Consider the following 13,069-nt stretch of genomic DNA (forward strand, 5'->3'; position numbering starts at 1 on the left):
GTTTTTCTAGAAGCTTAATTAAAGTCCTGGAATGTACCACTAGGTGGTCTACACAACATGGGTTGAAATCAACACTCCTCATATACCTGGTGTTTCAGCTCTGTTTGAGGCTACATGGTGACATCTCTCTTATGAAGGATCAAGCAGGAGCCAGCAGTGAATCTAAGTTCAGAACTCAGATTTCATGCCCATTATAGGTTTGCCAGAGTTAGCAAATCAGAATACGAGACTCCCCAATAAATTGGAATTTCGGTTAAACTGAATAATTTTTAGTATATGTATATCCCAACCATGGCATGGGACATACCTATCCTAAAAATTATTCATTACTTATCTGTAATTCAAATTAACTGGGACTCCTATATTTTATCTGGCAATCGCAATCCTTTATAATATTTTCTCACCGAACAAATGGAGTTGGGGACCTATGTTTTCTCTTGCACAAATGGATGTGAGGGCTAAGGTGGGTGAATGGATGACGGATGGATGGATAGAAGGATGGATGGATGAGCAGAGGGATAGAAGAGATAGAGGGATGGATAGATGGGTAGATGATGGGTGAGTAGATAGATAGATGATGGATGGATGAAGTGATAGAGGGATGGATGGGTAGATGGATGGATGGATGGATGGATGGATGGATGGATGGATACATGCATGCATTCATGGATGGGTGGATGATGGATGGATGGATGGGTGGGTAGATGATAGATGGATAGGTGAATGATGATGGATAGATAGGTGAGTGAGTAGGTGGATGATGGATGAATGAATGGATGGATGGGTGGGTGGATGATGGATGGATGAATGGATGGGTGGATAATGGATGGATATGTGGATGGGTGGGTGGGTGGGGAGATGATGGATGGGTGGATATGGCTGGATGGGTGGGTGGATGGATGATGGCAGGATGGGGGAGGGTGGATGATGGATGGATGGATGGATGGATGGATGGATGGATGGATGAATAGAATCCTTGAGGATAGAATCTTGTTACTCAGAGATTCTAGGTTTTTCAAATGTAACCATCCAAGGATGGAAGGATAGCATGTGGGAGAAGCATTATGGCTCCTTAAGGAAGAAGGGCCTCAAGGGAGGCCAGGGAGGACTCACAGCCTTCTGCTTCTAATCCCTAGCTGCTCTGGTGGACCACATCCAGTTTGGAGACTGCCACATTGGACACAGCTATAATGTGAGCTTCACAGTCACAAATCACAGCCAAGTGAACTTGATACGGTTTGAATGGCCTGTTTTAGCTACAATTGCTTTCTCCCCACAGGTAAATAAAAGTCGTTCATCATTTTTCTGGAATCCCTTAGGCCTAAGCCAACCCCATACTGATTGTCAGCCCTTTCCCATGGATGCATGGAATGGAATTAATACATCTCAAGCTGAGAGATAGCCCAGGAATCATCCCTCACTCATATCTGGTAGCAAAGAACACTGTTCATGTCTCCCCTGGTTAAGAGGGGAAGACACAGAATGAAGTTGGCCAAGACTGTTGCTAGGCCGTTGTCAAGGAGTCCTGTGGATGCCTGTATAGATGAATACAGGCCCTAGTCTTCCTATCCCAGATTGTAGAGCTATGTCCTCCTAGATATGTGTCCTTTAGAGTATCAGTCCTTCAAAATACTTCACCAAAAGCTAGAATGGGGGTGATGAGTTCTGTGGATAACTGAGATTTAGAAAATGTTCCAAGCTCCATCCTTCTCTTAAAGATTCCTGGTTCTCTTTGGCATGTTAAAACTTAGTTAATTTTTTTACTTTTTACCAGGTAAAAGTTTTACCTGGAATTTTCTAACCTCTTCTTTTAGCGTCTCCACAGCACACATTTTTTGGAAATGCCGACTAAAGCTTGACATTGAACAAGGCCTAGGATAACATTCTAGCAGATTGTTGCCTCTGGCCAGTGGTTGCTTTTTGTAGATAGTTCACTTCTGAATTCCCAGAACACTGGCACACCCCAGTGTCTTCACTGCCTCCTGCTCTGTTGACATACAGCCACTGAGTCTGCTCAAGCACAGTACTTGATGGGGGTGGAGCAAAGGGGTTGGGGACTTTGTCATCTTTAAATCTTTGAGTGCTATTAGGGATAAATTTTGCTTTTTGGAGTGATATAAAGTTCATTAGGAATCTGACCACTCCATTTCATCATAGTCCAAATCCAACCCTGAATAGATCTAGTATACCATTTTATTTGTAAATTGAGCGCTTACTATATGCCAAAAATAGTTCTAAGACCTTAGTTAATCCTCTCAACAACCCTATAAGGCAGATACTACATTTTGTTGTTTGTTTGTTGAGATAGTCTCACTCTGTCACCCAGGCTGGAGTGCAGTGTCACGATCTTGGCTCATTGCGACCTTTACCTCCCAAGATCAAGCGATTCTCCCATCTCAGCCTCCCAAGTAACTGGGACAACAGATGCACACCATCACACATGGCTAATTTTTTTGTATTTTTGGCAGAGACAGGTTTCGCCATGTTGCCCAGTCTGGTCTCAAACTCCTGAGCTCAAGCAATCTACCTGCCTCAGCCTCCCAAAGTGCTGGGATTATAGGCATGAGCCACTGTGCCCAGCCATAGATACTACTATTATCGGCATTTTACCTGTGAAGAAACAAACACAGGATGATATAATAGGGTAATCTGCTTTTGTGCATTATTTTTATTACCAAAGCCTTAATCAAAGAAGGCAGAGAGGCTGCGCCCAGTGGAGGTTCCCAAACCTCAATTCTTGACTTCTGTGTACCCATAGGCTCAATACCACATGGAAGCTGCCAAGTCTCGGGTCTTACACCCTCTGAAGCCATGGCCTGAGCCGTACCTTGGCCTCTTTTAGCCATGACCAGAGTGGCTGGGATGCAGAGCACTACGTCTTTAGACTGCACACAGCACAGGGGGCCCTGGGCCACCCACAAAACATTTTTTCCTCCCAGGCCTCTGGGTCTGTGATGGGAGGGGCTGCCACAAAGGTCTCTGACATGCCCTAGAGACATTTTCCCCATTGTTTTGGCCGTTAACATTTGGCTTCTCCTCACTTATGCAAATTTCTGAAGCCAGCTTGAATTTCTCCTCAGAAAATGGTTTTTTCTTTTCTATCATCAGGCTGAAAGTTTTCTGAACTTTTTTGCTCTATTTCCCTTTTAAAACTGAATGCTTTTAAGGGCACCCAAGTAACTACTTGAATGCCTTGCTGCTTAGAAATTATTTATGCCAGATACCCTAAATCATCTCCCTCTAGTTCAAAGTTCCACAAATCTCTAGGGCAGGGGCAAAATGCCATCAGTCTCTTTGCTAAAACATAGCAAGAGTCACCTTTACTCCAGTTCCCAACAAGTTTCTCATCTCCATCTGAGACCATCTCAGCCTGGATTTCATTGACCATATCATCAGCATTTTGGTCAAAGCCATTCAACAAGTCTCTAGGAAGTTCCAAACTTTTCCACATTTTCCTGTCTTCTCGTGAGCCCTCCAAATTGTTCCAACCTCTGCCTGTTACCCAGTTCCAAAGTCACTTCCACATTTTCGAGTATCTTTACAGCAGTGCCCCACTCACTCTACCAGCACCAATTTACTATATGTGTTCATTTTCACACTGCTGATAAAGACATACCTGAGACTGGGTAATTTATAAAGAAAAAGAGACTAATGGACTCACAGTTCCACATAGCTTGGGATGCCTCACAATCATGGCAGGCAAAGGGCACTTTTTACATGGTAGCAGACAAGAGAGAAAAATGAGAGCCAAGCAGAAGGGGAAACCCCTTATAAAACCATCAGATTTCGTGAGACTTACTCACTACCACAAGAACAGCATGGGAAAAACTGCCCCCATGATTCAATTATATCCCACCAGGTCCCTCCCACAACATGTGGGGATTATACAATTCAAGATGAGATTTGGGTGGAGACAGAGCCAGACCATATCACCATATATCACATAACCTCTAGAAAACTCCATTGTACACTTACAAGAAAAATGAGAGTGAAAAAGTCAAATAATATCTTCGTATTACTATTAAAATAGTCTTGACCTCATTTATCCCCTGAAAAGGTCTTAGGGATCCCAAGGTCACTAGAACACCTTTGGAGAACTGCTAGTGTGCTGTATTCTTCTGTCCATAATTTGTATAGATCGTGTTGATTAAGAGCGTGGCATTTAGAGCCAAACTGCCTGGGTCTGAATCCAACTCTTCAAAAATTAATGACCTCAACCAAGTTACAAGTTTCGTTGTCTGTAAAATGGGAATAATAGCTGTACCCCTCATAGGGTTGTTGTAGGGATTCATAGAATTGTGTAAAGGTTTAGAATAGTGCCTGAAGCAAGTAAGTTTGATAACTATTAGTTGTTCTTCTTATTATTATTATCATATTTCTACCTGAGAACCTCTTGTACATATTTAATTCTGTGTACATACACAGGCTTGACTGATGCATTTTTTGCCAAGACCTTTGGCTCCTTCCCTTCTCTAGAATATCACCAGCAGGTATCAAGAGTCGTCAAGATTAGATTCTCAAAAATACTAATACCAGGCTCTTCCCTAGATGGGCCACCTCCACCCTGGGTGTGCCAAGAACGTAGTGGTGACCATGAAGTCAGATGTACCCATCAACCTGAAGAATATGCAGATCAAGTGCAAGCTCTCCAGGATTATGTTTCAGCTCCCTGCAGACCAGGTCCCCGACTGGGATGACTGCATGCACACAGTCAAGTGGGTGGATGTGCCCAGAAACATGCCTGGGACTTTCACTACAAAACGAAAAGTAAGTGGGGACATCAAGCACCAATCTGACCAGGCCTCCATGCTTGGATTCCTACTGGTCTCAAGTCTCTCGTCGTTTCCTTTTTTCACAGAAAAAAGAAAAGGTTCCCATTCTACTTGACCTTGATTCCAAAAGTGACAAACTAAACTTCTACACATGCTGCCTGCCATCCATGCTACATGTACCACACATCTTCATTGGTAGACCTTTAGCTTAAGTCTTGATAAGTAGTTGAGCAAGTCCTCCCACCTTTTTCTTCTTCCAAAATGTCAATGCTAATATTTTAGTTGTTTCCCTTTTCCCTCAGGTATCCAGAATCACATTTGTCGTAATCTTTGGTTCATGACAGGATCGTCCATGTGTGCCCCTCTTTTATTCATTCCTTGGTTAGTTTTTTTAATAATATAATACACAGAGACAAACCCACACCCAATACGGGAAGTAGAACATTGACTACCTGTGTGATTCTCAGCCATTCCATCCCTCTGCCTCCATCCTAAGAGAAATCACTATCTTCACTTGACTTGTTTACTCCCTTGGTTTCATTTTTTGTTCTTTTTTTAACCTATGCATACTAAAAGGTATATCAGGCCAGGCACAGTGGCTCACGCCTATAATCCCAAAACTTTGGGAGGCTGAGGCAGGCAGATTGCTTGAGCCCAGGAGTTTAAGACCAACCAGGGCACATGGTAAAACCTTATCTCTACCAAAAATACAAAAGTAGCTGGGCGTGATGGTGCACACCTGTAGTCCCAGCTACTCGGAGGCTGAGGTGAGAGGATCATCTGGGCTGTGGGAGGTCAAGGCTGCGGTGGGCCATGATCGCACCACTGTACTCCAACCTGGAAGACAGAGTGTGAGACTCTTTCTCAAAAATAAAACTAAAACATATATTGTTTAGTTGTAGTTTTAACTTTAAAAAATGTTACTGTATGTGATCATCCATATTGCTGCATGTAGCTGTAGTGTATCCATTTCACTTCTACATAAGATTCCATTATTGCCGGGCGTGGTGGCTCAAGCCTGTAATCCCAGCACTTTGGGAGGCCGAGACGGATGGATCACGAGGTCAGGAGATCGAGACCATCCTGGCTAACCCGGTGAAACCCCGTCTCTACTAAAAATACAAAAAACTAGCCGGGCGAGGTGGCGGGCGCCTGTAGTCCCAGCTACTTGGGAGGCTGAGGCAGGAGAATGGCGTGAACCCAGGAGGCGGAGCTTGCAGTGAGCTGAGATCCGGCCACTGCACTCCAGCCCGGGTGACAGAGCAAGACTCCGTCTCAAAAAAAAAAAAAAAAAAGGATTCCATTATTATTTACCCTTTCTCCTTTTGAAAATTATTTGGGGTTTTGCTATTACAGACATTGTTCACATGGTGTTCATTTGTAAGAGTTTATATTCCTAGAAGTGGAATTGCTGACTCATTGGATATATGAATGTTCAACTTGCCAAGATAATGCCCAACTATTTTCCAGAATAGCTGTACCAATTTGTACTCCTACAGCAGAGAACTTGTTGATCCATGTCCTCTCCGACACTTGTCATTGTCAGACTTCCTGATTTTTATCATTTGAATGAATGGGAAATGGTCTCATTATGAGCCTATTTTGTATTGTCCTGATCCCTGATCACAAATAAAGCTGAGTATTTCTTCATATGGTTACTAGTCATACAAGTTATCCCTTACATGAATGCCTTTTCATGCCTTTTGCCCATTTTTCAATTATGATACTTATACTTTGTGTGTTATTTTATCTTTTATAAACTCTTCTGTTCATATTGTCTGCAAATATCCTTACCAAATTGATAGTTTATCTTTTTTTTTTTTTTTTTTTTTTTGAGACAGAGTCTTGCTCTCTCACCCAGGCTGGAATACAGTGGCACAATCTCGGCTCACTGCAACCTCCACCTCCTACATTCAAGAGAGTCTCATACATCAGCCTCCCAAGTAGCTGGGATTACAAGCATGCACCACCACACCTAGCTAATTTTTATATTTTTAGCAGAGACAGGATTTCGCCATGTTGGCCAGGCTGGTCTCAAACTCCTAGCCTTAAGTGATCCACCCACCTTGGCCTCCCAAAGTGTTGGGATTACGGGTGTGAGCCACCATGCCTGGCCTAGTTTATCTCTTCTGTTATTAATTTTAATATCATCAAGTTTATTAATCCCTTCTTTTATATTTATTACTTTTTGTGTCTTATTTTTAAAACTCTTTCCTCCCAGAAAGATGTTCACTTATATATTTTTAAGAGTTTTATTTTTTTGATAGTTCAGCCCTTAGCCCACCTGGATTTTATGTATGTTGTGAAGCTAAGATCCAATTTCATATTTTTCATCTACATGACTAATCTTACTAGATCTCTTTTTCATTTAGCCTCTCTGTTCCCTAGTGATCTGCCAGGACTTTATTGTTACATAGTGTACCTAAATTTTATATATGCCTAGAATGTTTCTGGTCTTTCTATTCTATTCCATTGTCAGTTTTTCTGTCCCTGTGCTCTGCATCTCTGAGGACACAGCTGCCTTTGTTACAGGTGATAGAGACGGATCCAGAGCCTGCTCACTCAGTACTGGAAGAAAACTACCAAGAACTGCAGCTTCAAATCAGTGCCAATGTGGATTTTGCTTCATACCACTGCCAAGCAAGAGATGTGCGCTTTAAGGAAACCTTGGTTTACCAGACCCGAGTGTTTGAGTGAGTCATCAAAAGTCTCATGACACTAGATGGAAAAGCTCTTTCATTCCATCATTCACTCACTCACTCATCAAACATCTATTATCTACAACAGCATCTACTAGGCATCGTATCTGTGTAGCATGCACCAGAGTGTTGTCTTAGGTCCAGTGAAACATTCAGGCCCACAGAGCTATTGAAATTCACACTTGAAATCAAGATATAGGCCAGGAAACGTAGTATACCTGGAGGGTGGCATCAGGCAATCCACTTTAGTGGGAGCGGTCCTTGCAGCAGTCTACACAGCCACCCAGGATCTGTTCTTGTTGCCCATGCACCAAGTGATAACTCAGACAATATCCACACTGCAGGATATAGGGTCCATCTAAGCTTAGAAGCCCGTGCCCAAAAGACTACCATTTCTCCTAACCACTCTGTAGATATATCTTCTGGGGTCCCTGCAGAGAATATGCCCAGTTACAAGAGTCACTACACTCAGAGAACCCCACAGCTATGGCTTCCCTCTAGGTGGTCATAGTTCCTCCCAGTGCACACATTATTTACTCATCGGAGCCATTTTTAGTATAAACAATGTCACCTACTAATACAACTGACTTTCCTCCCTTATCAAGTTTTCAGGGGAACAGACCTCGAAAGCTATTTCAGAGTCAAATTCACCTTTGAGAAGAAGAAAAGGTTATGTTAACCCTTCACCCACACTCAGATGCAGGGACTCAAGGATGCCATGGGCCCTGCCTTCAAAGAGCTCATAATCTGAGGGTGGCAGCCAGGGGATGGATAGAAACAGGAGAATTGTTTGTTACAGCATGGTGTCATGTGCATGGAGCAAAGAGGTATTTAAGGCAGATGAAGAGAGTCAAGGAAGGCTTCCTGGACAAGGTAGTTCCCCAGCTGAACTTTAGAGGACAGATAGGAGGTAGCCAAGTGAAGAAGTGAGAATGAAGGGCTCTCTCTAGGCAGAGAGAGCAATATGTGCAACATATACAAGGAGAAAAACATAAGCCACTGACATTTGTACTGCATAGAAATGAGTAATTAGCTCATTCAACTCTTCGTGCATTTCTTGAATTTTAAATATCTTTGCAAATTATGATAGAACCAAAAGATAAATGTCAGGAAGTGTGATCTTCTGCTGATGGTCATTTCACCTAAAGCAGGGGTCCGCAAACTGTGGCCTGTAGCCTGTTTCTGTAGATAGTTTTGCTGGCATGTGGCTGTGCCCATTCATTTATGACCTGTCTGTGGCTGCATTCCCACTACAAAGGCAGAGCTGAGTCATTGCAAAGACCATATGGGACACAAAGCCAAAAAACTTACTATCTGGCCCCTTACAAAATTTGCCAACCCCTAAACTAAGAACTCTTTTTATAAAAAGTACTCTGTGCCACTGAGATTTCTGCACATTATAAAAATTATCTTTAGAATAAATACAAGTGCTCATAAATTTACAAAATAAACACAAGCCACTGTGGTCAAAGCATTTGATTTCAGGCATAACTGGATGGTCTGTCTACCTGGACCAGAGAGTGGGAATCTAATCTCTACATCCCACTGTAGACCTAATCCTCACCCAAACTCCTAACTCTTATTACTCCCCTAAAAACAAGAAGGGCATGTGGATTTATTTCATCATCATTTTCTTGTACCAAGGCTTCATCTTTCTGCTGTTAACTGTGATCAAGTTTAATAGTGATTCCAGAAAAAACTCTGCCTCCCTGTTCTTGTCTTTTATTTTTTTTCTTTTTAGCTGGAGTCTCACCCTGTCACTCAGGCTGGAGTACAGTGGTGCGATCTCAGCTCACTGCAACCTCCGCCTCCCAGGTTCAAGCAGTTCTCTTGCCCAGCCTCCCAAGTAGTTGGGACTATAGCCGAGCTAATTTTTGTATTTTTAGTAGAGTCAGGGTTTCACTATGTTGGCCAGGCTGGTCTCAAACTCCTGACCTCAGGTGATCCACCCGCCTTGGCCTCCCAAAGTGCTGGGATTTCAGGCATGAGCCACCGCGCCTGGCCCTGTTCTTGTCTTAAAGCAGGAAAATTTGAGGCAGGAAAAGCCTCCGCTGATTCAGAATTTGAGTCTGAAGTAACTGAAATTCAAATCTGTGCCTCAGTCAGGAAAGGAGTCACAGGCAGGGGTCAAATGGCTTCTGATCACAGGGACATTCTTTCTTTCTTTCTTTCTTTCTCTCTCTCTCTCCTTTTTTTTTTTTTTTTTTTTTTTTTTTTTTTTTTGAGACAGAGTCTTGCTCTGTGGCCCAGTGACATGATCTCGGCTCACTACAACCTTCATTTCCTGGGTTCAAATGATTCTCATGCCTCAGCCTCCTGAGTAGCTGAGTAGTTGGGACTGCAGGTGTGTGCCACCACATCTGGCTAATTTTTATATTTTTAGTAGAGATGGGGTTTCGCCGCGTTGGCCAGGCTGGTCTCAAATTCTTCGCCTCCAGTGAGCTGCCTGCCTTGGCCTCTGAAAGCGCTGGGATTACAGGTGTGAACCACCCCGCCTGGCCAGGGACATTGTTTCTGATGGGAGGTGATTCAGAAAGGGAGGGCCTGTAGAATTTGTTCCTGGGGGAGGTGCTGTCATGTGAAATAGATTTTGTTTCCTCTCTCATGGGGGTTTAGGATTACTGCGATGCATGCTGAGAGCTCATTGCACAGGGTGTTGGAAGAGTGCAAAATGCTTTTAAGTGCTAAATATTTTTTATATTTGTACTTTTAATTACTATGTATATATTTTATTGTTCGGGTATATCATATGCATGATTTCTGATAAAATTACTTAAAATGTGCCTTTTAAAAAAGATTTAAGAAACAAAGTGACATGACTTCAAAAGGTTAGTACAGTATAGATGATGTGCAGCCAGGACCAAAACCACCTGCAGCACATTTCTCACATCTGCTCCCTGATTGATTTGCAGGTTTGACGTGATTAATTCAGGACATGTGCAGCTGGAATTCAGCTGGGTCTCAGAAGATACCTCAAAGGTAGTCAGCTTTGCAAAACCAGATCACCAAGGTAAATTTAATGACCGGTAAAACCCAGGGCCTGGCCTGAGTCACCAATTAGAAGAGCCTTGTTCATGGAGAGGCCAGCACTGCTCAGAGGGTCTCCTAAGTAGCTAAAGAAAAGCAAAGCAGAGACCTTGTGGTGTCTGCAGAGCCAAATGGGCCTGAGGGGCTCCAAAACTTACTTCCACTCTCCTGGAGTCTGGACTCTGTCCCCACACAAGGCCGATGCCCCATCTCAAGATAACTAGGAATCTTGTCTCTTAGGTCTTAACTTTGTGGGAGATTATAGATCACTTGGAGAAACTGTTGAAAGTTATTAATCATTTTCCCAGGAAGATACACAAACATACCCAAGGTCTCAGTTGGTACATATGAAGCACTAGAAAAGGGCCCAACACTTGGTAGGCAAGTTGTTGTTGTTGTTGTTGTTGTGTTGTTGTTGTTGTTATTATTATTATTTCAACTTTGGAGATACACAGATCTTTCGAATGGGCCCTTATCCATGGGTCCCCAGATTGTAAAGCCCTACTTCAGAACAATGATTCTCCAAAAAATATGTTCACAGCCCATTATTCTGGGGCACAAACATCTTCTTTACCCACCCCCTTGAACCAAAAGGAAATGAATTTGAAAACCCTGTGGAATAAATAGAACCATTTTTCATGAGTCTCCTGTAAGCTGTATGAGCAATTCCGTACCTCTAGTGCCCAAGGTTAAGTACAGCTGCAACAAAAGGTTAGTCCACCATACCCACAGAGGGCCCCTAAGGACCTGTGAATGGGCTGCCTTCCACCTGCCTCTCACTGCAAGTGCAGAATATCACCCACTCCCTGTCTGTCCCCAGGTTCAGCTCAAAAAGATCAGCTTAGTCAGGGCACGATGCACACAGGCAGCACCCTGGACAGCGCCACGGACCACTGGACCGAGGGTTCCCCACAGCCCTTCTCTGTGGAGCCCTCCTCGGGAATCGTGCCTGTGGGGAAGACTCAGAAGTTCAAAGTGAAATTCTCCCCGTTGGACATTGGAGACTTCGAGAGCAACCTTTTCTGCCAGTAAGAAAATGTGCTCGCCACAACACCCTTCTTGGCAGGCACAAATCTCTGTGGCTCTTATCCCCTCTTCTGTCCAACTGCTGCCACCATCCTTTCTGACCCTTGATCCCTGCACAGCCCCAAATTATCCCTTTTCCCTTTGGAAGGATCTAAAGGGTCCACCCTTTAGAGAACAAAGAGAATTTGGTCTTTGTCCTGCTCATCAACCTCTCCAGATGCTTCCCCTGCTTACTTTCCCCATCCCAGTTGCATGGAGGATTCCACTGAGCAACAGACTGGTGACAGCTAGGTGGGTTTCGGTCCTTGTGCAAGCATGAACTTGGGAAAGCTTTCTTGTACCTTCTCTGAGACTCAGTTTCCTCCTACAGAAAATGTAAATGTAATACCCTCCTGGTGGGATTGTGGGGAAAGTTAAATGAGTTGATTCAGATTAAGAGCTCACAGCAGTGCCTGGCACACAGCAAGCACAACAGCCATTAGGTGGTGGTGATGCTGGTGGTGGTGGTGGTCATAGGATTGGTGGGCCTGGTACATAGCAGTGAGAGAAAAGCTAATCCAATGACATCTGACAATGAAAGTCCCTGATGTGGTACTTGCTCCCAGGAAAGCTTGAAGGAGTACAATCACCTTATAGAAAAATCCTGTGGGCTGTGGCCTAGGGTGGCAGAAACCTAAGGGAGCTGCTGGAGCCTCCTTGACCCCCTGCAGTCATACCACTGAGACTCCTCCCACACCTAGGCCACCTCAGCTTGGTCCTGGAGCTGAGCATCTGCTCATATCCAGTTCACCTTCTCTAAGGAGCTCAGGATACTTTTTTAGGATTTCCAGGTCACTTTCCATATCCCACTAAATGCCTGTGAGAGAGATCAGAGGGTAAGACTGTGCTCATTTTGCAGCAGGAATATTTTCTCAACATTGATGGGGAAAGTAACCTGCAGCCATACTTAGGTACACAGAAGGAGCCAAATTCAGGCTGCTTATGCTCAGCCCACTCATGCGTTCAAGGCACTCAGTGATGCTATTGACCAAGACACACCCAGCCTCTGCTCCCTTAGAGCTCACAATCTAGCGGATATAATATGCATTTCCAACTAAGAAAGCAACAACTGATGACAAAATAAAACAAATAAAAATAACCTTATCCTCTCAGGATTCCCAACCTGCCACCTGGAGAGCAAGGTCCGGTCCTGGTAGCAAAAGGGTGGAGCACCTTGCCCATCTGCCATTTTGATCTGAAAGACTCAGACTACATCAGTGGCCATCAGCGCAGCCCAGAGCTCCGAGGGTCCAGTGGGGGAGCTCTAGATCCAAACACCCGGGTGATTGAGTTCACTACTGTGGGCATAGGAGGAAAGAATCTCCGGTGAGTTGCTTAGGTTTGCATTGATTGAATTCACGTCAGTCCTAAAGAACTCTAGAAGAATTCAGATAGATGACCTAGACCTATTCCTATAAGCAGGCTTGATATCCTGGGGTTTGACCTGAGTTTTAAAGGTTTGACTTTAGAGTACCATTACATTAAGAAAGCTAAATTCTGTCTCCT

At 43.8% G+C, this 13,069-nt stretch overlaps 1 protein-coding gene across 1 annotated transcript in view; it reads left to right on the forward strand.

Annotated features, from left to right (window-relative positions):
• Positions 1-13,069, forward strand: part of HYDIN (HYDIN axonemal central pair apparatus protein) — a 388,294-nt gene that overhangs the window by 320,832 nt on the left and 54,393 nt on the right. The window contains 6 exon segments of the mRNA XM_033218949.1: positions 1,137-1,279; positions 4,549-4,767; positions 7,305-7,465; positions 10,384-10,481; positions 11,319-11,526; positions 12,677-12,889. Coding sequence (XP_033074840.1) covers positions 1,137-1,279; positions 4,549-4,767; positions 7,305-7,465; positions 10,384-10,481; positions 11,319-11,526; positions 12,677-12,889 — 1,042 coding nt within the window.

This window comes from Trachypithecus francoisi, unplaced genomic scaffold, assembly GCF_009764315.1.
Source record: "Trachypithecus francoisi isolate TF-2019V2 unplaced genomic scaffold, Tfra_2.0 Lachesis_group10, whole genome shotgun sequence".
Lineage (NCBI taxonomy): Eukaryota > Metazoa > Chordata > Mammalia > Primates > Cercopithecidae > Trachypithecus > Trachypithecus francoisi.